Source organism: Rhinopithecus bieti, unplaced genomic scaffold (genome assembly GCF_001698545.2).
Source record: "Rhinopithecus bieti isolate Rb0 unplaced genomic scaffold, ASM169854v2 scaffold_22745, whole genome shotgun sequence".
In the NCBI taxonomy this organism is placed as follows: domain Eukaryota; kingdom Metazoa; phylum Chordata; class Mammalia; order Primates; family Cercopithecidae; genus Rhinopithecus; species Rhinopithecus bieti.
This window is the reverse complement of record NW_016810815.1, coordinates 130,788-158,538: the sequence shown is the minus strand read 5'-3', so window position 1 is coordinate 158,538 and position 27,751 is coordinate 130,788. Positions and strand designations below refer to the sequence as shown.

General features: G+C 54.5%; 1 protein-coding gene across 2 annotated transcripts in view; it reads right to left on the bottom strand.

Annotated features, from left to right (window-relative positions):
- Positions 1–27,745, bottom strand: part of EEIG1 (estrogen-induced osteoclastogenesis regulator 1) — a 41,074-nt gene extending 13,329 nt beyond the window's left edge. The window contains exon 1 of one of the 2 annotated variants that reach the window (XM_017892895.1): positions 27,188–27,745. In XM_017892895.1, the coding sequence (XP_017748384.1) occupies positions 27,188–27,333 (146 nt within the window). In that variant the 5' untranslated portion in view covers positions 27,334–27,745. Of the gene's footprint in view, positions 1–8,311; positions 8,489–27,187 lie in introns of those variants that run through there. The other variant, XM_017892896.1, reaches the window with a different exon arrangement.
- Positions 27,746–27,751: the final 6 nt, after the last annotated feature.

The window sequence follows — 27,751 nt, the reverse complement described above, 5'->3', positions numbered from 1 at the left end:
GCAGCTGTCCCTCCCCGGGAAGCCTGGCAACCTGCAGAGCCTCCCTCTGCACCCAGCGCTGCTCCCACCACCTTGCTCTGAGACCTTGGGCAGTTCCCTGCACTGCCATTACCTCCTCCAAAGCCAGGCTCTGCCAACCGCCTCGTGACCCTCACAACAGTCTTAGGCTGGACTACTCAGCCTATTTCACAGATGAAGAGACCAAGGCTAGGCAAGCTGCCCCACACCTCCCAGCCAGTAGATAGCTGAGCTGGGCCTGAAGCCTGGTTCCTCCTGACTCCAGAGCCCAATTCTTCACCACTAATAACAACAATGGCAGTAGTAACAACAGCTGATACCCACACAGCGCTTCCCATGTGCCCGGCACTGTTCAAAGAACTTCACAAGAGCCAGCAGGCCCTGGAGCCTGCTCCAAGTGCCAGAGAAAGGTGGTCATGCCAAACCTTTCCAACCCCTGTCTGGAGCAGCCACATCATTAGCGTAATCCCCAATGAAACCGGGGACCCAGAGGCTAAGACCCTCGCCTGAGGCCACCACAGGGAAGAGCAGAACAGGGATTAACCCAAGTAGTTGGACTCGGTGTGGAGAAAGCTTCACCAACACTAAGCAGAGGGCTCTGGTCTTCTAGCCCCCCTCCCTGTTCCTCCTGAGTTGGAGAGCATGACCACGCTGAAAAATTCAGCACCCCTTTACTGGAGAGATGCTTTGTGCTCTGGGAGTGAGTGGGAGCCAGTGGCAGCAGCTCATCCAAGCCCCTCCCAACTGCTGCGGGGGCCTCAGCAGGATCTGGGGGTGGCAGTGGCACATGGCGGAACTGAGCTCTGCATCCCCGAGCAGCTCCGCATCTCCACAGAGCCTGCCTGGCAGAGCCTGTGCTCAGGAAGGGGTGGCCAGGAAAGGGAGGGGACAGTGTTAAGAGACGTTATCTCCAGCTCATCCTCCTAACCAGAACCACCAAGGGGACAGCTAAGGAAATGACCCGAGGAGAGTGGGTTAACTGCCAGACTGAGGCCTCAGGGAGGGTTGGAGAGGGCCATAGTCAACCCTCCCCTGAGCATCGCCAGGTTTGCTTTGCACGGCAGTCTTGCAAGGTGGGCTCTATGCCACCCCTTCTACTGCTGAGGGCACTGAAGCTCCAAGAGAAGGCCACCCTACCTGCCACTCGAGCTCACATCTCCAGTGACTGGCAAAGCAGGATTTAAACCCAGGACTATCTGACTTCAGAGTCAGGGCTCTCAGTCGCCACTTTGGCTCAGGAGCCCGGGAAAGCCTGGCAAGGAGAACCTGTGGCGTTGTGGGGCCTGCAGTACCCTGCTGTGCCCCTGAGGCACCACCCAGGTCTCTGAGTGCCAAGCAGGTGCTGGGATGAGCCACTGCAGACTGTATTTACCCAGTGATGACTCAGTGTCACCAGGAGAGGGCGGGGGAAGGGGTGAGTCAGGGAAGGTGACATTCAAGCTCAGGATAGAATGAGCCTGGGAAGTAGCCAGGTGGAGGAGACAGTTCCAGAGAGAGGGAACAGCATGAATGAGGGAGTCCCGTTTTCCTAGCCAATGAAAGCCCCTAAGCCTCACCTTCTATGAGGAGCCCCCTCCAGGCAACCCCTTCTTGGCTCCACAAGGCTTTGAGGATGTGACCTGTGCTCCTGCCAAGGCTGTGACAAGGGCCAACAGGGCAGGCAGACCTGGGCCACACCTGCACACTCACTGGGGCACACCACCCCTGTCGTGGCCACTGTTGTGGGAGCACTGAGTGAAATGAATCCTGCAAAGTGCCTGGCCTGGTGAAGGCTCTGTGAGGACACCAGGGACCAAGAGAACCAGAATGCACCTAGCCTGTTAGGAGGGTGAGCTCCAACAACCCTCGGCAACCAAGACTGGGGACAAGCAGAAAAGGTCAGGGGTGAAGACAGGGGAGGAAGGGACAGATCTAAGCCCTATAGGTAGGTGCCACAGGAGTGGGGGCCCTGGGCTGGGGGCATCACTTGAGCCTAGTCATGCTGGCTCCACTTATTCATTCATTCATGATGATGATTCATTCATCATCAAACAACTGAGCATCAGTGTGTGCCAGGCCATGTTCTAGGCACTGGGAACACAGCAGTAACCAGCTTACATTTTAGTGGGAGGAGAAAGAAAAAGAACAAATAAACATGAAAAATACCTAGTAGTGGAAAGGAAGAACTAAACTATATTAACAGATGACTTGATCTTTTATACAGAAAACCCTTAAGGAATCCACTAAAAAACTATTTTATTTATTTTTTTGAGATGTAGTTTCGCTTTCATTGCCCAGGCTGGAGTGCAAGGGCCTAATCTCAGCTCACTGCAACCTCTGCCTCCCGGGTTCAAGTAATTCTCCTGCCTCAGACTCCCAAGTAGCTGGGATTACAGGTGCATGCTACCATGCTTGACTAACTTTTCTATTTTTTGGTAGAGGGGGTTTCACCATGTTGGTTGGGCTGGTCTTGAACTCCTGACCTCAGGTGATCTGCCCCCCTCGGCCTCCCAAAGTGCTGGGATTACAGGCATGAGCCACCACACCCAGCCATTATTATTATTATTATATTTTGAGACAGAGTCTCACTCTGTCGCCCAGGCTGGAGTACAGTGGTGTGATCTTGGCTCACTGAAACCTCCACCTGCTGGGTTCAAGTGATTCTCGTGCCTCAGCCTCCTGAGTAGCTGGGATTATAGGCATGTACCACAACACCTGGCTAATTTTTTGTGTTTTTAGTAAAGATGAGGTTTTGCCATGTTGGCCAGGCTGGTCTTGAACTCCTGGCCTCAAGTGATCTGCCTGCCATCACGTCCCAAAGTGCTGGATTACAGGCATGGGCCATGATGCTTGGCCTAATATGTGATTACAGGTGTGGTGGCTTATGCCTGTAATCCTAGCACTTTGGGAGGCAGAGGTGGGCACGGATCACTTGAGGTCAGGTAGCTATAATTCCAGCTACTCGGGAGGCTGAGATGAGAGAATCTCTTCAACCCAGGAGGCAGAAGTTGCAGTGAGCCGAGATCAAACCACTGTACTCCAGCCTGGGCAACAGAGTGAGACCCTGTCTCAAAACAAACAAACAAACAACAAAAATAAATAAATAAATAAATAATGCATGAGTTCGGAAAAGCTGCAGGATACAAGATCAATATATAAAAATCAATTATTTCTATATATTGGCAAACATTTACAATGAAACAAAGAAAGCAATTCTATGTACAATAGCATCAAAAAGAAAAAATTACATAGGAATAAATTTAATAAAGTACAAAATACATACTCTGAAAAACTACAAAACATTGCTGAAAGAAATTAAAGATCTAAATAAATGGAAAGACATCCCATGTTCATGGATTGGAAGACATGTTGTCAAGATGATACTCCCAAATAGTTCTAAAATTCATCACGATCCTTATCAAAGCCCCACACTGGCTTCTTGGCAGAACTTTGACAAGCTGATCCTAAACTTTACATGGAAATCTAAGGGACCAGAATAGTCAACACAGTCTTTAAAAAGTAAAACATAATTTTAAAATTCACACTTTTGATTTCAAATTATCTACAAAGTTACAATAACCAAGAACAGGTGGTCCTAGCATGAGGATAGACAAATGGAATACAACTGAGATTATTCAGTTTACAAAAGTTTAGAAATAAACCTTAGAGACCAGCCTGGCCAACACGGCGAAACCCCATCTCTACTAAAAATACAAAAATTAGCTAGGCATGATGGCGTGTGCCTGTAACCCCAGCTACTTGGGAGGCTGAGGCACAAGACTCACTGGAACCCAGGAGGCAGAGGTAGCAGTGAGCCAAGAGGGCGCTACTGCACTCCAGCCTGGGCGACAGAGGGAGACTCTGTCTCAGAAAAAAGAAAGAAACCTTCACTTTTATGGTCAATTGATTTTTGACAACAGTGCCAAAATAATTCAGTGGGAAAAAGAATAGTCTTCTCAATGAATATTACTGGGACACTGGATATCAACATGCAAGAGAATGAAGTGTGTGTGTGAGGGAGGTGGTGCGGGGGGCTATCTATCTCATGCGATATACAAAAATTAACTGAAAATGGATCAAAGATCTAAGTGTAAGAGCTAAACTATAAAATATTGAAAAAAAAAAGCATATAGGTAAAATCTTCATGACCTTGGATTAGGCAACTATTTCCTGGATATAATACCAAAAGTACATGTGATAAAAGAAAAACACAGATATATTGAATGTCATCAAAATTAAAAACTTTCAGTTGGGCACAGTGGTTAACACCTGTAATCCCAGCACTTTCAGAGGCCAAGGTGAGAGGATCACTTGAGGCTAGGAGTTTGAGACCAGCCTGGGCAACACAACAAGACCCCATCTCTGCAGAAAATTTTAAAATTAGCCATGAGTGGTGGTGCATGCCTGTAGTCCCAGCTACTTGGGAGGCTGAAGCAAGAGGATGGCCTGAGCCTAGGAGTTTGAGGTTACAGTGAGCTGTGATTGCACAACTGCACCCCAGCCTGGGTGAAACAGTGAAACCCTATCTTAAAAAAAAAAGACGGCCGGGCACGGTGGCTCACGCCTGTAATCCCAGCACTTTGGGAGGCCAAGGTGGGTAGATCACTTGAGGCTGGGAGTTCAAGACCAGCCTGACCAACATGGAGAAACCCCGTCTCTACTAAAAATACAAAATTAGCCAGGCATGGTGGCGCATGCCTGTAATCCCAGCTACTCGGGAGGCTGAGGCAGGAGAATCACTTGAACCCAGGAGGTGGAGGTTGCAGTGAGCCGAGATCATGCCATTGCACTCCAGCCTGGGCAAAAGAGCGAAACTCCGTCAAAAAGAAAAGAAAAGAAAAGAAAAACCACAAAATAAGAAAAAATACTTGCAAATCAGATATTTGAGGGACTTGTATCCAGAATATATAAAGAGCACCCACAACTCAATAAAAAGACAAATAATCCAATTAAAAATGGGGAAAGGATCCAAGTAGACATTTCTCCAAAGAACATACACAAGTGGTCAACAAGCACACAGGAAGATGCTTAACATCATTAGCTATCAGGGAAATGAAAATCAAAACTAAAATGAGATACTACTTCACACCCACTAGGATGGCTAGAATCAAAGGGGAAGACGTGGAGAAACTGGAACCCTCATACACTGCTGGTAGGAATGTAAAATGGTGCAGCCCCTTTGGAAAACAGTATGGCAGTTCCTCCAAAGGTGAACCATAGAGTTATGATACGACCCAGCAATTCCACCCCTAGGTATATATTCTGGAGAAATGAAATGTGTCCACACAAAAACTTGTACACAAATGTACATCACAGAATTATTCATAACCAAAAGGTGAAAGCAACCCAAATGTCCATCAGCTGGTAAATGGACAAATAAAATGTGTTCTATGCATACAATGGTGTATCATTCAGCAATAAAGAGAAATGATACACTTATATATGCTAACTGGGATTAACCTTGAAAACATGAAGCTAAATCAAAGCAGCCAGCCAGAAAGAACTATAGAGTTTATGATTTCATTTATATGAAATGTCCAGAACAGGCAAATCCATAGTGACAGGAACTAGATTGGTGGCTGCCAGGGATGGGGGATGACATGGTCTGGCTCTGTGTCCTTACTCAAATCTCATCTCAAATTGTAATCCCCACGTGTCAAGGGAAGGACCTGGTGGGAGGTGACTGGATCATGGGGGTGGTTTCCCCCATGCTGTTATCATGATAGTGAGTGAGTTCTCATGAGATCTGATGGTTTTATAAGGGGCTCTTTCCCCTTTGCTGCTGCTTCTGTCTCCTGCCGCCATGTCAAGAAAGTCCCTGCTTCCCCTTCACCTTCCGCCATGATTGTAAGTTTCGGCACCCATGTGGAACTGTGAGTCAACTAAACTTCTTTCCTTCGTAAATCACCCAGTCTTGGGTATTTCTTTATAGCAGTGTGAGAACAGACTAACACAGGGGACTTGAGGGGAAAAGGAGTAACTGCTAATGGGTATGGGATTTCTTTCTGAGGTGATGAAAATGTTGTAAAATTGGTTGTGATGATGGTTGTGCAACTGTGGATATACTAAAAACCACTTAACCTTGGGAGGCCGAGATGGGCGGATCATGAGGTCAGGAGTTCGAGACCATCCTGGCTAATACGGTGAAACCCCGTCTCTACTAAAAAATACAAAAAACTAGCCGGGCGACAAGGCGGGCGCCTGTAGTCCCAGCTACCCGGGAGGCTGAGACAGGAGAATGGCGTGAACCCGGGAGGCGGAGCTTGCAGTGAGCTGAGATCCGGCCACTGCACTCCAGCCTGGGCGGCAGCGCAAGACTCCATCTCAAAAAAAAAAAAAAAAAAAAAAAACCACTGAACCATACACTTTAAATGGGTGTATTGTGTGGTATGTGAATTATATCTCAATAAAGCTGTTAAATACGTGGTAGGTCAGATAAATATAAAAATGGAGAACACCACAGGGAAGGCGAGTGGGGAGTTCAGGTAGAGATGAGGTGTGGCTACTTCAGGTGGGGGGTTAGGGATGGCCCTTAGGGCAGTGACATCTGAGCAGGGCTTGGACTGAAGTGGGGCCTGAGCAAAGATGGGGGAAGAGTCCTTCAGGTGAGGCAGCAGCAAGTGCAGAGGCCCTGATGCAGAAACACAGTTGGCAGGTGGAAAACGACTGCAGAGGACGGTGGCTGAAGAGGAGCTGGGAGGAGATCAGAGGGGATGAGATGGGTGAAGGAGCAGGGGCAGGTCCTGCCAGACCTCAAGGGTGTGAGAAGACTGCATCTGATTCTGACAGTGGCTCTGTCTTGCCCCCGTGGACTGTGGCTTAGGCAGAGGCTGAGAACAGCCACAGAGGAGGGGAGTGGAAAGGCAAAGAGAGCAGAGACACTTCCCAGGCAGCCAGAGGAGGCCCAAGCTTGAAAGCGGGAAGGCGGGGAGTGGCCATGGGTCCCCGCACTTCACCTGGGGTTGGAAGCAGCTGCTGGAGGCCTGGGGAGGCAGCTCGGTGCTCTGGGCGTGTTGAAACACCCAGTGGAATTGGGATTAGTGTCTGGGAACAAAAGCTCACAGTGAATTGTGGGCTTTCTCCCTTTCGAGAGTTTGCTGTGGGAACGCCAGCCAGGAAGCCTAAGGCCCATTTGCAGTTCCAGGGCCAAGCCAGAGAAAGCCACGTGGAGCCCTCCTAGCTCAGGTAACAGGCACATTCCCCACCTCCACAGGAAGAGCTCACAGGGTTAGCACTGGGCCTCCCTCCTTTTTCTACAGGGCTCTGAACAATCACCTATTAGAAGTCACCACTCCCACGGGAAGAGGCAAGCAGCCTCACCCTGGCCCACGGCCAGAGGTCACAGCAAGGGTAAAAAAAACACAGCAGCTGCGGCCACCTCCTGAGGGCCTACTGTGTGCCGCTAAGAACTCTTCAACACTGAAAGGTGACCGCTACCACAGCCCACTTTACAGATGAGGACAGTGAGGCTCAGAAATACTGCGTAACTCACCCGAAGTCACAGCAGAGCTAGTCTTGACCCCAGCCCCATCTGTGTCCAGACCCTGTGTCACAGCCGGGACACAGCTGTGCAGCTGACTCAGAGCCCACACTGCCTCCCCCTCAGCCCCGGGGCCCCTCTGGTGGGAAGCAGCTGGGCACCCCCAGGCAGGTGGCATGAAGTCCCATGCATGGGACAGGGATTATGGGGGGAGATGAATGCAGGATCAGGCCAGGGTGGGGTGAAGGATGCTCGTGATGACAGGCAGGAATGAGGATGCAGGCAGGCAGCCATGAGCCCCAGGTTGGGAGCTGGCCAGGTCAGGATTGAGGACATCTCAGAGCCTTGATCCATTCAGAAACCTTTTAAGTCCCCACCAGGTGCCAGCACTGCTGAAGGCTCTAGGAACACAAGCAATAAACAGAGAAGACAGAAATCCCTGGCTTCAAGGGGCTTATACTCTGGCAGTGGGTGGGAGACAGACAAAACCAGGCAAATGCGTGCCAGCTAGCCTGTGGTGCAACAGAAAAAAAGGAACCAACCAGGGAGGCAGACAGTACCCCTGGCAATGGGGGCACCAGGGAATGAGGGCCAGAGGAGGTCTTCATGGGAAGGTGACATCTAAGCAAAGACTGAAGCGAGTGGCCACAGATACCACAGATACCTGGGGGAAGAGCAATCCTGGCACGAGAAACAGCAAGTGCTAAGACCCTGGGGTAGGAATGTGTCTGTCGCATTTAAGGAGGAGCTGGGGGCCAGTGTGGCTGGGGTGGAGGGTGCCGGGGTGGGTGTGGGCCAGGGAGACTGGAGAGGCAGCCCTGGTCCCAAGCTTACACAGGGGCTGTATGGAGGGGCAGTCCCCGCGGTGTCCACGTGTATGCAACTGGTCACAGCAGCAGAAGTCGGGAAGTAATGAGGACTGCTTCGATGGTACCCAGCAGGCAACGCCAGAAGGGAAGGAGGGGAGGGAGGGCAAGCTGTGCTCCCCAGCAGAGAGGGATGGCCCCATCAGACCTGCAGGAAAGGAACATGCAGAAGAGGATCTACAGGACCCCATTTTTATTTAATTTTTTAAAGTGACATATGTAAATGCCCACAAGCACAGAGAAAACAGGAGGTGCCCACATCAAATTGCAAATAAAGGCCATCTCTGGCCACTGGAGTGTCTGGAGATTCGGGTGAGTAAGGAAGAACAGAAAGGATGAGGATGGGGGGCATGGGTGTCCCTTTTTTCTTCGTTTTGAACAGGAAGTATCCGTTGTGAGCGTTTCTTAAAGCACACCTGACTGAAAGGAACCCACTCCCTGGCAGTCCTGGGGACTGCACTGTGGCCCGGGGTGGAAATGCCACTCTGCAGAACGACCTCACCCCAGCACTATGAGACCCTTGGGGGAGGGCCCAGGGTCCTGAGAGCTGAGTGCCACCAGAGCTGGCTGTGACCTCCATGGTCTGCAAGTGCTAAGAGGGCAGGCCTGGGCTGCTGGGTGCTGTGCACGCCAGTACCCAATACACGTCTGCAGTGACTAGACGCACAACAGCTGCCTGTCTCAGAAAGCAGAAAGTGTAAAAAAGCTAAAACGAGCAGCTATGAAGAAAAATTATAAATAAGATGTTTATTAAGAAAACAGGCCAGGCGCGGTGACTCATGCCTGTAATCCCAGCACTCTGGGAGGCTAAGACAGGAGACTCACTTGAGGATGGGGGTTGGAGACCAGCCTGGGCAACATAACAAGATCCCACCTCGATTAAAAAAGAAAAACGAAATCATAGGACCACGGAACCTCCTTACTGCCCACCACCACCCACTTACCCTAATGTGGCCCAGATCTGGGCTGGAGAACTGAAGTTTTAAAATGATAGAACCGGCCGGGCGCGGTGGCTCAAGCCTGTAATCCCAGCACTTTGGGAGGCCGAGACGGGCGGATCACGAGGTCAGGAGATCGAGACCATCCTGGCTAACACAGTGAAACCCCGTCTCTACTAAAAAATACAAAAAATTAGCCGGGCGAGGTGGCGGGCGCCTGTAGTCCCAGCTACTCGGGAGGCTGAGGCAGGAGAATGGCGTAAACCCGGGAGGCGGAGCTTGCAGTGAGCTGAGATCCGGCCACTGCACTCCAGCCTGGGCGACAGAGCGAGACTCCGTCTCAAAAAAAAAAAAAAAAAAAATGATAGAACCAAGGTCCAGAGAAAGAGATTGTTTTAACCCAGAATCCTGGACTTCAGGCTCCCTGGTCAAGAGGCTTATTCACACTGGTGTGAGGGGATAATGGCCAGAAGGCAGGAGGGGAGCTCAGAGCAGGTCTAACCCAAGGTGCGGTGGAAGGGTTATCAGAGACACTTTCTTCGTTTCTGTCCAAGAGTTGTTTCCATAATTGAAATTTAAATTGAAAATGAGAAAAGGGTATGGGTTAGGAAAGCTGCTTAGAAACAAAAGGGATCTGAACATCAGCTACCTGGTTCAAGGCCTGGGTCCTCCCAAGGTACCAAGTGGAGTCACCCCAAGCAGTACATGGGACCTGCTGGCAGGGCTGGCTGCCCGCCTGGGAAGAGACAGAGATGAACGGCCCTCCTGGGCCTGGGGTTGCAGGGTGTGCTTCCCCAGCTACCCGCTGCCAGGAACAGGTAATTACAGAGACTGGGTTTCATTTTTAGCTTTAAGATATACAATTAGACATGTAAATCTCAGCAAGGCGGGACAAGCCCTGCACCCACCACAGCCACTGTGGCCATCCCAGCAGCGGAATTTGGCTATTTCTGGGCTGTCTGGAAACAGTAGAACACCCCACCAGGCTGGTGTCCTTGGCCCAGCAGAATTCTCCAGGAGCTCTTCCGGCCCTGGGAAGGCTGCCCAGTGAGTTGACCATCCTCTGACCCATCCCAGGAAGCATGCTGGGTGGTATGGGGAGACACAGGGACCCGTATCCCAAATTGGACTGGGACCTCTACAATGCATCCATGAGGACTGACTATGGTGCCGGCTTAGGGTACACGACACAATGCGAGCAACCTCCTGGAGGAGCCCCTGGTTGAGAGGGGGACACGGTCATTACACAGGAGTGACTGCAGTCACCGCCAGTCTCCCAGGAAGGAGAAGGAGCTACGAGGGCTGTGAACAGAGCAGGCTGGGGGCAGGAGGCCGAGAAGGCTCCCTGGACAGTGACATCAGAACCGGGACCTCAGGCAGAGGTCAGCTGAGTGAAGACCTGGGGGGAAGGAGGTCCCAGGCAGTGGGAACAGCACAGGGAAGACCCAGAAGGAGGGAGGTGGCTCCCAGGAAGAGCCTCCCTGAAAAGTCAGGGGGTAGATGAGGCTGGTGAGGAGGAGAGGCCACCAAGTGACTTGGGGAGCCCCATCTCAATGAGCCTCAACTTCCTCATCTGTAAAAGGACTACCTGCCCCTCACACGGGGCTGTTGGGGTGACTCTGTAGTCCCACAGCACCTCTCTCCACTGCTCAATAGAGGGAGGATGCACAGAATTCTGCCTCTGTGGTCCCGAGGTCATTTCGCTGCCACATCCCCAGCACCTAGGTCCAGCCTGATCCAGCATTACTGCCCAGTAGGTGCAACAAGATCCCAGAGCCTTGACAACCCCAGGTCTCCATCACCAGGGTGATGCGGGGCCAGGTGCCGTAGGGCTGTGGGAATCACCTCCTGGCCTCAGGCTGCCAGGCTCACAGGATCCCTACAGACAGGGGTCAAATGGGTCCATCAGGGGCTCTCCTCAGAGTTGGAGCAAAAGTACATGCCTGGCTGGCAACCCTCACAGGAGCAGAAAGTCAGGAAAAGGGAATCCGGGTATCAGTGGAGCAGTCCAGTCTCTGTGACAGGGCTCCAGCCTGACCCCATGCCCACTCTCAACACTTCGTCTTCCCAGTTGCAGTATCCAGAGACCCACATCTCACCTCCACTGCATGCCCAGCATGAAGCCCGGGCGGGGGCAGGTGCTCAGACTCACAAGCAAAGAGAGAGGGGTGAGGTCCAGCAGGACAGGGGTTCTCACATAAAAATATCCACTGGCAGCCAGGAGCGGTGGCTCATGCCTGTAATCCCAGCACTTTGGGAGGCCGCGGAGGGTGGATCACCTGAGGTCGGGAGTTCGGGACCAGCCTGGACAACACGATGAAACCCTGCCTCCACTAAAAATGTGAAAATTAGCTGGGCATGGTGGCACGTGCCTGTAATCCCAGCTACTCGTGAGGCTGAGGCAGGAGAATCGCTTGAACCCGGGAGGTAGAGGTTGCAGTGAGCCGAGATTGTGCCATCCCACTCCAGCCTGGGTAACAGAGCAAGACTCCGTCTCAAAAAAAAAAAAAAAAAAAAAGAAAAGAAAAAAACAAAAACGAAAAAACATTCCACCAGCTCATGACAAATGAAGATCCCCAGTGAGCCCTGTCAGAACCATGGACTCTGCAGGACAGGGTTTCTCTTAGTGAGGGGCTGTCCTGTGCACTGTGGGATGTTTAGCAGCACCCTGCCAGTAGCACAGCCCCAGGTGTGACAACCAAAAATGTCTCCAGGGATCGCCAAATCAACTCTGGCTGAATGCTACTGCTGCAGGCCTTAAAAGGGCATTTTAAACAAGCTCCCAGGTGATTCTGATGCAGGGAGCTGGGCACCCAGCTAAGAGACAGTAGCGCTGTGACAGCCATGTGGAACTCCAGGTTCCAGCTGTGCTCCTGGGTTCCTGACAGTGCTGGTCCCCCAGAGCAGGGCCCCATCACTTAAGTCCCTCACCTGCCCCTCCCTCAGCCACGCTCACTCCCACCCTGCTTGCTCTCCCAGGCCTTGGCCTGGTTCCTAGAGGAGTGAGCGGCAAAGTGATGCAATCAGAGTTCCCGGCTGATGAAACCAAGCCCAGGCCAGGGAGAGAGAGAGTCTAATAAGGAAACAATTTAAATCGACAACATCTGCCTTGTGTTTCCCCGAAGAGAAGAGAATACAGCCGCCTGGGAGGAGCCTGCCCCGGGGACCAGCCAAGGCATCTGTCCAGGGGTTGAAGAGCCAGCGTGGCAGCACAGCAGCGTCTGGCTCCTGCCAGGGCTTCAGGGGGAGCAGCTCGCAGTCCTGGCATGGCCAGCACCTCCTCCTGCAAGGAGGCAGCAAGAAGTTTCTGGAAGCCAAGCCACTCTGGCCGACACTGGAGCACTCAGAGCAGCCACTCGGCAGCCCCAAAACACTCTTTGTTCCACTGCCAAAGACACCCCTATTAGTGGTGGCCTGGGATTGGCGGGTGGGCCAGGAGGGAGGCTGGCATCACAAGTGACCCAAAGAAGCACAGAGTGGACAGCCCAGTGGGGCTTCAGAAACGCCAAGATGGAAAAGGGGCAGGGCATGGGCGCAGGGTTGAGGGAAGCCAGGTCATTCAGGCTTGCTGGGAAAGCGTCAAGGTTAGGTGAAAGGATTCTAGAGTCAGACACATCTAGATCTGAATCCTGCTGCTCATCAGTCAAGCAACAACCTTGAGACCGATCTTCAAAAAAGCCCACACAAGTTGGGCATGGTGGTGTGTACCTGTAATCTCAGCTACTAAAGAGGCTGGGACTGGAGGACTGCTTGAGCCCGGGAGTTCAAGACCAGCCTGGGCAACATAGCAAACCCTATCTCAAAAAAAAAAAAACCCATGCAGGCAGGTGTGGGCGTCCCTATTTTACAAGCACAGGCAAGTGGCAGCCCTACTCTGTCCTCTGTACCCAGAGTCAGGTTGTGCGGATGGCTTGAGCTACTGCCCAGGCAAATGTCCCGTGGATGCCATTCTCCAGTGATACGAATGATCACCCTCTTGCTCTCACAGCCCAAGAGGCGAGCAGGCCACTGAAGGGACCCAAAGTAAACTACTGGCTTTAACCAAGAATCCCACGCAACTGGGCAAAGATGCCCCTGGCACCCAGTATGGCTCAGCCTGGCTCCTGTTTCCCAGGCACCCTCTTGCGTGCCGAGTGATTCTCAAGCATCATCTTCCTGCTTCTACTTCACAGATCAGGAAACAGACACTCAGGGAGTCCAGGCACTCGCTGCAGGTCACATGGGAGGTGAGGGGTGGTCTGTACTCCCAGGCCCCCCTTCAGGAACCCACCCCCACTTCCTGATCTTGCAGAATCCCTGGGAAATCTGCCAAGGCAGTGCAGCCATTCTCCGGAGATAGTGGCATGGGCATCAGTCACACTAGCGACTGTGGACCCTGTGCTGTGTGGGCTGACCCTTCACCTCGAGTCTCAATCCCAGGGAAGACGCTTTGAGACCAGGTTTATGCCAAGGGAGGGATGGTCACTGGGTCAAAGTGTGGGGCCAGTGGGGTGTGGCTCTGAGCCAAATCCATCAAGACCTGCTGGTGTTGGGGACCAAGTTAGGAGGTCCCAAGTTAGGAGGGAGAAGTGGGAAAACGTCCTGCAGCAGGCAGGCCCTGCAGAAGTTCCAAAGATGAGCCCTCCATCTCCTGAACACTTGCTGCACGTCAGGCACCGAGCCAAGCACTCTCCCTGACCTCAAGAATCCACACCCAGCCCTAGGAGATGGGTGCTGTCAGCCCATTACCCCATCGCAGCCAAGGAAATTGAGGCCCAGAACAGGGAAGTCATCTGCCCAGGGTCTACTGGCCGGGAGAGGGCTGTGACCTAAAGCCACGGCTGTCTGACCCCAGAGCTGCAAGCTGGGCTCCCATGCCAGGGTTGGGCCCAAGACTCCAGCAGTTCAAAGCAAGAAGACACAGCGGGTGTCAGGCTGGGCTATGGTAGCAGCTTCCCCCAGGATCCATGCCCACAGCAAACACAGAGCTTCGGGGCTGGCTCTGCTCAGGGGACTTCCCTTCCTGCACCCACCAGTCTCCCAGCAGGCTTGCCCACAAGGCATCGGGAAGCAGAGACTGGGGCTCAAGGCCAGGCTCTGGCACCTACTGGACACTTGACCTTCCTAGGCCTCAGTTGCGGCTCTATCCCTGTCTCATGGAGTTGCTATAGGACCTGGCACAGTGGACACCCATGCTGAATGGGGGCAGGGACTAGACCCCCAGAAGTAACTACTGAGAGGCACCTTGAGTTCCCCTCTGAGGCAGACGGTCCAGCAGGAAGATGGGCACGCAAAAGCCCTGACCCAGTCCCCTACCCTGTTCTCCACCCCAGGACCATGGATCAGGATATTTCCCCAGGTCTTTTTTTTTTTTTTTTTTTTGAGGTAAGGAGTTTCACTATGTTTCCTGGGCTCAAATGATCCTCCTGCCTCAGCCTCCTGAGTACCTGGGATTACAGGCGTGAGCCACCAAGCCTGGCTTCCTTAGATCTTAAACCTGGCTGGGACACCCTGGTTGGGACATCCAGGGAGGGGGACCAGCAGGTGGCTTAGGCATGCCTGAGCCACTCCTGGCTGACTCATGCCTGGGTGGTGGTTGATTCACCCGAGGAGGAAGGGGAGAGAGAGGAGGAACAGATTCCCATCCCCAGGGCCTGGCTCCTCGAATGACTAGACTCAAGTTATGGGGCTGCCTCTGTCCTCTCTACCCTTACCCTCCATCCCAGCCCATCCCAAGGGCACCCCCTACATATTGCAGGTTTCCTCTTCTAGGCTTGGGTCTTAGGTTCCTGTCTCCCAGAGTGTGGAGGTCCTGGAGGAAGGGCCTCTGTTTTGCTCACTGCTGCTTCCCCTGTCCCAAGGATGGCACCAGGCACATGGTAGGTCAGTAAGTAATGACTAAATGAGCGCCCTTCACACTCCTGTTCCCGTAAGGCCTCCTCTAAGCCTTCTCGTGCCACCTTCATGGAAGGGTAGGAGCGTATTCTCTGTAGAGTGCAAGGGGCCGGGGGTCACTGCCATTGCTGGCTCTGCCACCCAGCTGTTCCTAGTGATCCATACAATATGCCCTAAGGCTCCCTGGACTTCTGAGGTGACCAGGAGATAATCATGAACCACTCCGCCAAAGTCACTTTTCCTCCCAGCCCTGCACAGAATCAGACCTGTGTTCCTAGCTGTCTTCATCAGTTCTCCAAGATTCCAACCACCATGGGCTAAGCATCAGGCAGGAGCGTGAGGCCCTGACTCACTGGTCTCCACCTCCTCCCCGGACATCTGATTCCCTTAAGACTCAGAGCAATCCTGGACCGATCTTTGCCTGCCATTCACGGACTCCACATGCATGTACTGAGCACTTACTACACGTCAGGCCTGTGCTAAACACTGGGGACACATCCCAAGAGCCTGGCCTTGGTGTTGCCTGCATCCAAGATGGGTGTGGCCAACATAAAAAACCCTTAGGGGTTGCTACACCCCAAGGTCAGGCCTTCTCCTGGGATTTGGGGAGAGCACAGTCAAACGCCCCTTTGCAAAGACAGGGTTCAGGGCAGAGCAGGGGGAGTGGCAATTTTCCCTCACCCCACTGTGCTCAGCACTCCTCTGAGAGATGAATGTGCCTAACAGTCTCCCCTGGCTCTGGGCCCAGGCAGGGACGGTTGTCTTGGCCAAGGCAATGGCCTGGTTCTAATCACAAATGTTTGCTGGATAGGTGAACCACAGGAAGAGAGAAGAGAAACAATTACAGGGACAGAGGGAGGAATATGGACCTTTTGTTTCTGCTCTCACCCCTAGGGTCCTTACAATAACTGCCCTGGATGAATACCAATGCTGCCAGCCTTTACTGAGCCTGTACTCCATGCCAGGGGCTATGATGGGCACATAACAGGCATTAACCCATTTCACCCAAGCATCAAGGAGGACCTTATTAACCCATTTCACAAACGAGGAAAGCAAAGCTCAGAGAGATCTAGTTCTCTGGCAGCCTCAGGAGCCCATCCTCCCCATGAACAGCCAAGCCCCACAGCCCAGCAGGCCCTGCTGGAGTTTGCAAGAGGCAGAAGGAAAATCTCCAGGCAGAGAAGACTGTTTGCAGTTGCCAGGATGAGTTACTGCCTCATAAACAAGAGTGATGCTTATCAGGTCAGAACGGTTCAGGCTGCCTCACCAGAAAGACCAAGAAAAACACCCGAGGATCTCCTCCAGGCTTCCGGGCACCCAAAAAGATGCCTCGTTTTTGTCTAGAGGACTCAGGCATCCACCCAGCACCACCCAAAAGTGTGGGGCATCTCGAGGCTTGTTTCTGGCACAGAGACATGCAGAACTCACAGATTCTCAGAGAGAACATACCCATGAAACCAACCCCCAAGCAGCAGAATATTACAGGCCCCAGAAGGTCCTTCCAGACATGACTCCCCTCAGCAAAGACAGCACTGCCCTGACTTGCATCAGAAAGGTTTTTGAACTCTGTATAAATGGTATCATACATTTTTTTTTTTTTTTGAGACAGAATCTTGCTCTGTCACCTAGGCTGGAGTGCAGTGGCACGATCTCTGCACACTGCAGCCTTTGCCTCCCGAGTTCAAGTGATTCTCCTGCCTCCTCAGCCTTCTAAGTAGCTGGGATTACAGGCATGTGCCACCATCCCCAGCTAATTTTTTTGTATTTTTAGTAGAGACAGGGTTTCACCATGTTGGTCAGGCTGGTTTTGAACTCCTGACCTCAAACGATCCTCCCACCTCGGCCTCCCAAAGTGCTGGGATTACAGGAGTGAGCCACCGCGCCCGGCCGCATCATACACTCTTTTGTCCCCGGCTTTCTTTGCTCAACGTTGTTCGTCAGACTGGTTCCTGCTGTGAGTGGCGGCAGCTTGTTCATCCTCAGCACTGCACAGTATGCCTCAGGTTTTGTTTTGAGTAATTCCATGATGACAGAGGTGGAAGCCCGCCCTTCTCAGCTGACAGTTACCTGCCCTTCTGCAACCTGCAGCCCCAAGCAATCAACCCCATGGCTGCCCTTGGTGGTTCTAAACTACAAATGTGACTCGAATTCACACCCTTCTGTGGCTCCCACCCCTCCACGTACAGTCCAAACCCCTCCCCTTGACTCCTCCTGACTTCAAGCTCCCTCCCAGGCCCGCTGACCCCTCTTTCCCGCTCAGTATGCTAGCCCTTGCCATGCCTCTGTCGCAGGCTGCTCTTTCACGCACCACCTGCTAATCCTACTCATGCCCCAGAACTGAGCCCAGCATCACCTCCTCAGGGCCCGTAGCCATACCACTGATTGGATTTGTGTACCTCCTCCCACTGAAGGGCCCTGCAGGGGTGGGGGCCACATCTCCAGGGCCCAGCCTGAGCCCCGCACCCAGAAGGTGCCCAAAAAATTGTCTGGGGGGAGCCTAGGGGCCAGGGAGCCACAGGTATGCTGCCCCACACCTGCAGAGTCTGCTCAGAGAGGAAGTGGTAAGAGGTAAGAGTGTTTAGCACCCAGCCTTCTGCCCTTCCTGAGCACCAGGCGGCCACCCCCTCTCTCGGCAGGGTTAGTCTGTTTTTAGCTGCCAGGTGCCTGGCCCTGTGCTGAGTAGGGAGCCCTCCTGACCAGCCCTGTTTGATGGAGGAGTAAGCTGAGGCTGAGAGGACAAGGCCTTTAGTCACAGTTACAGAGAAATCAAGCAACTGCCAAGGTCCAATTGCCATGCTTGGAGTCAGGCCCCAGCCCCCTCCTCCTTCCCATTCTGCTTGCTATGAGCATCCCTACCCCATGCAGAGGAGCCCACCCCACCCAAACCACTGATGCCCCCAGTTGCCTCTCAATTGCAGCCTCTGAGCCCATGGAGGCACCCAGCTGTCCGGTATGCAAGTGAGGGCTGTTCCTGACACAGACTGACACCTCGGGCCTGAAGAGGGAATGGGGGATGGGGGGTGGGTCCAGCAGCTGGCAGCAGCCACAGTGAGGTCCCGCACCAGCACTCACACTGGTTCAGAGCCAGGGGAGAAAAGCCCTGGCACCAGAACAGTGCCAACCCACAGCAGGAAGCCCCAAGACCAAGAAGCATGATGCAAGGACTACTCCTGCCCATGAAGGGCCCACAGTCTGGGGAATGAGCTAGAGATGTGGACAGAGACTGCAGTGCCCTGAGATGAGGGCCCACAGAGAGTGTACAAGGCCAAAAGTGGCCAGGGAAGGCTTCCTGGAGGAGGTGACTCTTCAGCTGAGAAGAAATTCAGCGAGCAGAGAAGTGGGGGAAGAGAACTTGAGGAAGAAGTAACTGCAGGAACAAAGGCACAGAAACCAGAAGGGCGAGAAGTAGTGGAAGCCAACAAGGCCAGCCTGAGGCTCGGAGTGGCGGGGCCTCCCATGTGCCAAGGGGCCGCTGTCTCTCTCACCCATACACCTGCCCACCAGCAGCCTGACAGCCAGTGCCCTCTGCCTCCGTGGAAGCTGTCTTCTGCCTGCCAGAGTGGGTCCCAGAGCCAGCTGTGCAGATGGCCTCTTCCCTCATCTAAAGCCCCTCAGCCCAGCCTGGGCCCGCCCAGCAGGAACGCTCCAACTCGCACTGGCTCACAGCAAAGCATGCCCCTGGGGCAAGTTCAAGCCAAAAAAGGGACAAGAAAACATGCAGACCCCACTGGGGTCCCTGAGCTCAGACACCCAGTGTGCTCCTCGCCCACCCCCACCCCTGCCCCGAGTGAAAAATGCCCTCTCCCAGCAGCACCTCATCAGTCCTGGCCCACGCAGGAGTGCCAGCGGCCATGCAGGGGCACTGACCCTGCCATAACTCTGCCTGGGCACAGGAGGACAGACTGTAGCACATGCAGCATCTGCACCGTATGCCAGGAGCCGCGCTGGGCGTCTGACAGACATTATCTCACCGCGTCCTCCAAGAGCACCAGGAGGCAGGCACTGGCAGCCCTGCTTCACAAGGGCAGTCACCGAGGCTTGGAGGCCAAGTCCCTTGCCCAAGGTCACACAGGCAGCAAGTGGCAGAAGCAGGATGGGAACATCTCCCGCAGGCCCGGGGGCAGGGAGGCAGCAAGGCAGAACAAGCAGGCAGAAAGGCCTCTGTCAGAGCTCTTCCTCCCAGCCACCGAAACCAGCTGGCTGGCGGGACGGAGGACCGGGCAGGGTGGGGGTGCGGGCAGCTTCAGGCCTGCATGTGAGAGCTCTTCCAAGCCCTGGGTGCCAAAAGAGGCTCAGGGCAGAGACCCAGGGTTTGCCACCACAGCCCTATGCAGACACAGAAGCCAGCCATAGGTTGGGCAGCTTCGGGCCTTACTGAGCCATGGACAGCAGTCTGACCTCATAGTGGGTGGCTGACTGGTCCCAGGGCATATCTGGAGTCCCCACAATCCAAAGCACTTGCCAGGGAGGTGGATAATACAGAGCAACAACCCTCCCCACCCTACATTAATTCTGTGTCTCTTTCTTTTTTTTTTTTTTTTTGAGACGGAGTCTCGCTCTGTCACCCAGGCTGGAGTGCAGTGGCCGGATCTCAGCTCACTGCAAGCTCCGCCTCCCGGATTTACGCCATTCTCCTGACTCAGCCTCCCGAGTAGCTGGGACTACAGGCGCCCGCCACCTCGCCCGGCTAGTTTTTTGTATTTTTTTTTTAGTAGAGACGGGGTTTCACCATGTTAGCCAGGATGGTCTCGATCTCCTGACCTTGTGATCCGCCCGTCTCAGCCTCCCAAAGTACTGGGATTACAGCCTTGAGCCACCGCGCCCGGCCTGGGTCTCTTTCTAAGCAAATCTGGTGTCTCTCCCCTGCTTAAACCTTCCTGGCTCCCTGGTAAGATGAAATACATCTAAACTGGTTGTGCTGAAAATATTACTGCCTGTCCCCAGCAGCAAGCGACTGAAGGGTCATCGCATAGCAGTCACCAGACGCCACACACAGAGTCCGTTGTCTCCTGACCCCTTAGCAGACATGCCAGCAGCCATCCCAAGGTGCAAGTAGGGCCTCCCAAATGCAAGTCAGGACTCCCAGGTACTAAACAAGCAGGGTTCAAAGGGACTCAGGGCCCCCTGCCACCCCTGGACATGCAGGGCCCTCAAGCACATGATGTGGTTGCTGCTAAGAGCCTCTAGCCAGAGCAGCTCCCAAGATGGAGCTTGAAGTGAGGAACAGGCCTCAGGAAATAGCCTGGCTCCATGAAGCCAGATCATCTCGGGTCAGGGCTGCTGCCAGGCTGGCAGGTAGGCAACAGGGGCTGCCAGGGTGGCACCTGCCAACAGTGTAGCCAGCTGGCAGCGAAGGCTAGGTCCAAGAAGAGCCACCAAGGCCAGGCACAGTCAGGGCAGCTTCAGGCTTCCCCACAGCCACCGGCAGTTAGTCTGACCTCGCGGGAACCAGCAGATGGCCTGGTGCCACAGCTTTGCTGCCCAGGCTGGCCTCTGAGGCCACCCAGCCCTGCCCACTTCTGCCAGAAGGGCTTCTCTCCACAGGCCACTCTGCCTCCTTGTGCCCCCAGCCTGCACCTGGAAGGCCTTCTACGGCACCCAGGGGACCAGGCTGGCCTAAGGCAGCACACATCAGGGATCCAAGGCATGCTGCAGGGTCAGGGGAACTCAAGCAGGCAGCCCACGTCAAGAGGCAGCTAGAAAGCCCCTTGAGCCAAACGCCACCACAGAGCACTGTTGCCAGATCTTCCAACTTAAAACAAATGGGAAGTCTAGATTTTCATGCAATCACAAACGACTGGCATACTGCAGGGGTCGCAAACCCTGGCTACATTTGGCCACTGTGCCCCTATCCATCTCCCGGCACTTACTAAGTACTAGGCATGATGCCAGCCCTGCTGTTGAGAAAGCCCACTTGCCCACTCTGCCTGCCAGCCATCTTTCCAATTTGCCTACTCCTCTGCCTGCTACCGCCAGGCTAGCAGTACCTGCCAGCCAATTCTCATTGCCCCTCCCTGTGTGCAGGTCAGGCCCCTGCACCTTCTCCACCTGGCAACCAGGCCACGTGGCTCCACTGCCCCTGGGTAGGTACTCCTGAGGCCAGGAACACACCAGCTTGGCCACCCGTTACCCTAACATACTCCATCCCCTCCTCCACCCTCCCCGTACCCCAGCTCCTCGCCTGACCCTGGGAACAAGTGCCTGTTGGCCAGGGGCCTCTATGCCAAAGGCTTATCCCGATCTCTTTCCTGTCCAATTCCCCTCTGCCTTCAAGGTTCCCAGGAAGGGTCACTTCTTCCAGGAAGCTCTCCCTATCTCAGTGATGTGCCACATGAGGACAAGGACCATGCCCAGCCTGAGCTAAGTGCTCGATCCACATCTGTCAAATAAATAGACAGACACCTGGACAGAAATGCCCCCCCAGCTGGCCTTCCGGGGTCCAGTGGGATGCAGAAGGACATGTCCTAGATCTGCCTGGCTCTGAAGCTTTCACGATGGCCACCAAGCTCACTGCCCCCACCTAGCTGGGAGCTCCATGGAAACAGGGCTGTCTAATCATGATCACCTCCAAAAGCCCAAGACAAAGCGTGTGTTCAGGGAAAGTGGAACAGGCACACGTGCCCACCAGCCTCCTTTCCCTCCCCAGTGTGCTCAGCCTCCAGAGCTCCTGCTCTGTGAAGGAAAGTGGGTGCCCTGCCAATCTAAGAATCCCATCGAACCTCCATGGTCCCTGCTCCACTCAGCCCCTAGGGACAGAATTCTGTGTCTACCTCCATCCTGCCCTCCTGGAGCTCTGCACTGTGCCTGCGAGCAGGCCTCCCCCGGCAGTGGATTCAAGCAGCATTCCACAGCCTTTTCCCAGAAGGGCGGGCGAGGGACCGGGGGGTAGAGGCTCCGGCCACACGTGTGTGGAGTGTGAGGAAAGACCCGGCCAGGCTGGCCTCTCCAGGGACCAGACCTGGCGTGGGGCCCCCAGCTGTAGCACCGACCTCGCCAAGGCCTTCTTCACACTCAAAGAACCCCACCCGTGCCTCTGGGGCCACCATCTCAGCCGTGCCATGGAAGGCAGGCAGCATCTTTGTGGTGGGCAGCCATGCGTCCACCAAAGACTGCCCAAATCAAAAGCCCACTGAGGATTCAAGCCTACCAAAGAAGAAAGGCCAGAGGAGGGGCCTCCAAGTCACAGGCTGTCTGCTTCTTGGACAGTCTGGCACCCAAGTACAAAGCACAAGGGGACCCCAGAAGGACTCCCTCCCTGTTCTGGCCCAGCCTGCCTCCTTCATACAGAGAGTTACTAAGACACAAGGGACAGAGGTCAGAGCCAGGCCCAAGTCAGCTACGCCATCAGCTCCTCCTGTAAGTGGCCCTAGCAAGTCACTTCTCTGCCGCAGGCCTCAGTTTCCCCATCTGTTGGCTGAGAAAACGCTCTCTGCCCATATCCTCAAGAAAAGACTTGCTATGAGGTAAATCAGTGCCTCCCTTGTACTCCTCTTCCCTGGCACCACCAGCCACATGCATGGGGCAGGCCACAGGACTGGTGCCAGCTGCGAGCAGAGATCTCTCGGGTGTTTGGGATTCTTCCTGCCCAAGGGCTGCGTTGGACAGGCTGGCAGCTCCCCAACTCACCAGACTTGGCTAGGACCTCTACCTCTCTCCCGGGACCCCTGGGAAAGCCTTCCAGATGCCATGTGGATACATATGCCTGGGAAGCCTCCAGGCAGGGACCTTGGCAAAGACTCACCATGCCCCAGTGCCAGCCTAGGCCTGGCCCCAAATCCACAGCAATGACTTCAGCCCCACCCCCTGAAAGGTCCTGGGGACCCTTTTCCTTGGACCTCACCAAACCTACCATGGTGCCTCTTAACTACACAGCTCTAGACTTTCCTGAACTACCCAATCCATGGAATGGAGGCTTTCTCAAAGGTCTGGGACTGTCACACGGGTCTACAGCTGCTTCCAGCCCACTGCCATCAAGGCAAGACAGGGCCTTAGAGCTGGACCTGCCCAAATTCAAATCCCATTTCTGCAATTTCAAGCTGAGTAGCACAGACCCAGTCATTTCAATTTTCCTGACCCCAGCTTCCTCACCTGTAAGTGGGATAATGCCATCAGTCCATGGGGTAGGTGACTGCAGCGCCTCAAATAATCATCTATTTGAGGGGCTCAGCAAGCCCCTAGCATACAGACTGCGTACAATCAAGGGCGGTTTACGGAATGATGAAAGTGTTAATTTCTGAATTGCCATTTACCACCTGGGTGACCTCTGGCATGTGGCTTCATCTCTCTGGCTTTGGTGCCTCTCCGGATGGCTGAGAGGATTCATGGAAATACCATCTGCAAAACACTCAGCACCCTGCCTGGCACAGAGTGCAGGAGCTCAGAGCACAGCAGTGTGAGAATCGCTGCTCTCAAGGAGGCCTTGGGAAGATGAGGCTGAGCAACAGCCCGATGCACCACCTGCTCTACCTGCTCAAATTGGGTCAGGCGAGCGGTGTACCCAGCTGTTGCCAAGGCACCCAGCACACAGGGAAACACTTCAGCCAGGAGGGCGGGTGCTGCAGGAGTGGGGCCTTGGGCCTGCTTCACTGACACTACTCATGCTGCCACCACCAGGTCTCTGGGCCATCTCAGGGGTTCCTGGGGGTGGGGGAAATATGCTATTGATCTGGGCTCAGGATCTAACCAGGTCCAGTTCCCCTAGACCCTACCCCAACCTGGAAACAATGGGGCCTTCACTGTCTAGAGGGGCAAACTGTGAAGCGGGGTTCCCAGGCTGCAGACCAGGGTGGGTGGGGCAGGAACTCAGGAACCCCCACTTACTGGGCAAAAACACAGCAAAAGCCAAAGCAGCTCTAAACTGGCCTCAGGTTCCAATGTCACTGCCTGCTGCCTCCAGTCACACCTGCCCAACAGCAAACAGGTGCCTGGTGGCCACTAACTGCCCAGCTTTGCAGGAGCTCAGTGTCAGTTCCTCCCTCCTCAGCCCCATTCAGGTTGCATGCAGGACAGGGCTGGTAAATGCTTTGGGCTCAGCTGGATTCAGGGAATTCGAGGCCCCTTGCCAGGAGGGACGAAGGGAAAACAGAGGTGAAATCCAGACTCTATGGACTAAGACCTGGAACTTCCCATACTTTCCCTAATGGGGAAGCAGGTTTAGGGCAATGGAAAGGCCAACAGGTAGGGGACAGTGGCTCCAGGGCCTGGAGGTTAGGCAAGGCCTCAGCGTGGGGCTCAAAATTTTTTTTTTTTTTGAGACGGAGTCTCGCTCTGTCGCCCAGGCTGGAGTGCAGTGGCCGGATCTCAGCTCACTGCAAGCTCCGCCTCCCGCCGTTACGCCAATTCTCCCTGCTTCTTCAGCCTCCCGAGTAGCTGGGACTACAGGCGGCCAGCCACCTGTCGCCCGGCTAGCTTTTTGTATTTTTTTAGTAGAGACGGGGTTCACCGTGTTAGCCAGGATGATCTCGAAACTCCTGACCTGCGTGATCCGCCCGGCTCTCGGCCTCCCAAAGTGCTGTGCATTACAAGGCTTTGAGCCACCGCCGCCCTGGCGGCTCAAATTTATATTTGCCTCAATGGGATCCAAGACCGTCCCCCACCCCACCCGCCCGCGCCGGCCAAAGACCCGGAAAAGACCCGGAAAGCTCTGGGCCCAGGCCTGCGCCCCTCTACCCACAGAAGTCATAACTGCTGCAGCAGTGTGCCTGGGCCAGACATAACACACAGATTAACTATACCCTAGAGGTGGGTATGACATCCCCATTTTACAGAAGAGGAAACTAAAGTTCAGAGGCACAAAAGGGTTGAATGCAGGCTTCACTGAATCAACTCAGGCAAATCATTTCCTCTCAGAGCCTGTTTCCACCTCTCTAAAAGGCGATAATAATCCTATGCAGCCCCCACCTCCACTCCTGTTCCATGACACAGTCCAGGGCTTAAGTGAGAGGTGCTAGTAAAACAGGGAGCCCAGCACCAATGGTTGCTGGTTCTTGCAATCAGAGAGGTTAGGTAACTTGCCCAATGTCACTCAGCCAGTGAGTAGTCAACTCCAGGCCCTAGCTGTGAGCACAGCCTTCTCTCTGAAACCTCAGACTGCTGTGTGGGTGGCCTCAGGATCACAGGCTTCCCAGGCAACCAAGGAGGCCAGCCACCCCCACCACAAAGGGCAGCCCTTGTCCAAATTCCTCAGATAAGCAGCTCCCAACAGAACAGGGAGCCAATGCTCAGAAAAGGCACCCCACCCTGTCCACACCGGAGATTCCTAAATCTGAGCTAGGCTGTGCAGTTCCCCTCCCTTCCCCTCCTCCCAGCAGAGTGTTTGACCTCTGGATTCATCCAACAGGTCCCCAGACCGGCGAAGTTCAGTTAACAACAGACTCCTTCGAGGTCATTGGCAAGACACTGACTTCCTCTTTCTGGGCCTCAGTTTCTCCGCCTATAACACGCACACATGCGCTCTCAGAACAGGGAGGCAACTCTGCCTAACAGGGCCCACAAGGAGGCCCGGGGAGCAAAGGGCAGACCAGGTAGGGAAGCAGCGTGTCCCAGGCACTCAGCCAGGCCCTGCCTCCATTCTATTTTATTTTTTAAAAAGAGAGACAGAGGCTGGGTGCAGTGGCTCACACTTGTAATTCCAGCACTCTGGAAGGCCGAGGGGGGTGGATCATTTGAGGTCAGAGTTCGAGACCAGCCTGGCCAACATGGTGAAACCCCATTTCTACCAAAAATACAAAAAAATTATCGTGGTGGCGTGCGCCTGTAATTTCAGCTACTGAGGAGGCTAAGGCAGGAGGATCGCTTGAACCCAGGAAGTGGAGGTTGCAGTGAGCCAAGATCGCGCCACTGCATTCCAACCTGGGCAACAGAGTGAGACTCCATCTAAAAAATAAATTAAATTTAAAAAAATTAGCTGGGCGTGGTGGTAGGCACCTGTAATCCCAACTACTCAGGAGGCTGAGATATGAGAATTGTTTGAACCCGGGAGGTGGAGGTTGCAGTGAGCCACGATTGTGCCACTGCACTCCAGCCTGGGCAACAGTGTTCAATTGTGTACCCCAAAAAAGAAAAAAAAATAGAGATGGGAATCTCTCTATGTTGTCCAGGCTGGTCTTGAACTCCTGGCCTCAAGCAAGTCTTCCACGTCGGCCTCCCAAAGTGCTGGGATTACAGGAGTAGGCCACAGCGTCCCGCCTGCCCCAAGTTCTAGCTGCTGCAGCTTCTCCACCTGTATTAGGCCCACTTTCCAGAAGAGGAGGCCCAGAAAGTAACAGAGTCAAGAGTCACACTCCCATTGGTAGGACTCCAAGGCTCTTCTGAGACAGGCCAGGACGATGTGACCCCAGGTGGGCACAATCGGCAAGGGACAGCCTGGGAACTCAGTTGCATTCAGCAACAAGCTGGGCAGCTGGACCTGCCAGGATGGGGGCGAACAACACAAAACCAAACTCAACGGAGCCTCTTTCAGAAAGGGCAGCAGCCTCCTCGATAAGGGCATTTGCAATGCAAAGCAGCCCAGCTCCAGCCAGAGGAGGACAGTCACTAGGAGGGGGCTGGGTAGGCCAAAACCCAGCCATCTCCCTCCAGCCAGACTAGGGAGTGCCTGCGATCGGGCCTTCCCAGGCGCCTGGGGGTGCCGGGGAACCCGTGGCTGGCCTGGACTCTGAATCATATGACAGCCCCAGTAGCCAGTTCGGGTGCAAGGTGGTCTGGAACACCCCTTCCCTGCACACCCGCTCAGGGTACAAATCCTTGATAGGCTCTACATGCAAGTCTGCAGAATGGGCCTACTGCAGGCGGCACGCAGGGCCCCAAGAAAAGGCTGAAAGACTAGACCCCCAGGTATTCCGCTGGCGGCGGCTGCCTGGCACCCTGCCAACTGCCTCAGGCTCAGTCCTGCCTTGTGCAACCTGCCCCAGGCACATAGAATCCCCCGGATCCTCCCCACCCCGGCCCCAAAGGGCTCTTCCACACTTGCCAAGTGTCTAGATTTCGCTCATCACCCCTCCTGCTGCAGGCGCGACCGCCCCAGCTCCTACCTTGACGACAAGCTGACAAAATCCCCTCCATCCAGGAGCCGGACCTTGCAGAAGAGGACCCCGTTCACGAAGGGAACCGCAGTCAGCTCCTCCAGGGTGAAAGTGGTTTGGAATTTGAATTTCTTCTTCTTCATCAAGAAAGCCATGAGCGAGTTCCCTGAGTCTGAAGCCGCGAAGGCAAAAAAGGTGGGGAGGGACGGGATTCCTTTCCCTACACCACACCCCCTCCTCAAAACACCAGAGCCGGATCCCGCCCTGATGGTGGCGGAGACGGCGGAGATCGGAGTCCGGGCCCCCAGGTCTGAGCGACCGACCAGTCCAGTTCGCGCGCCGGCGGGCTTCACCCTCGGGGAGCCGGGGCTCGGAGGGGTTCGGAGCGGCCGGGGACTTCACCGGCATGTAAACAGCGGTGCATGGCCCAGGAGGCAGAAGCAGGGGCGGGGGTGCGGGGCTGCGCGCGAGCGGCCGCGCTGGCTGGCAGCATCCCGAGCCGCGATCTCCGGGGAGCTCACGCCGCGCGGCCGGGCGCGACGGGCGGACCGGTGAGACTGAGGGCGGCGGGCA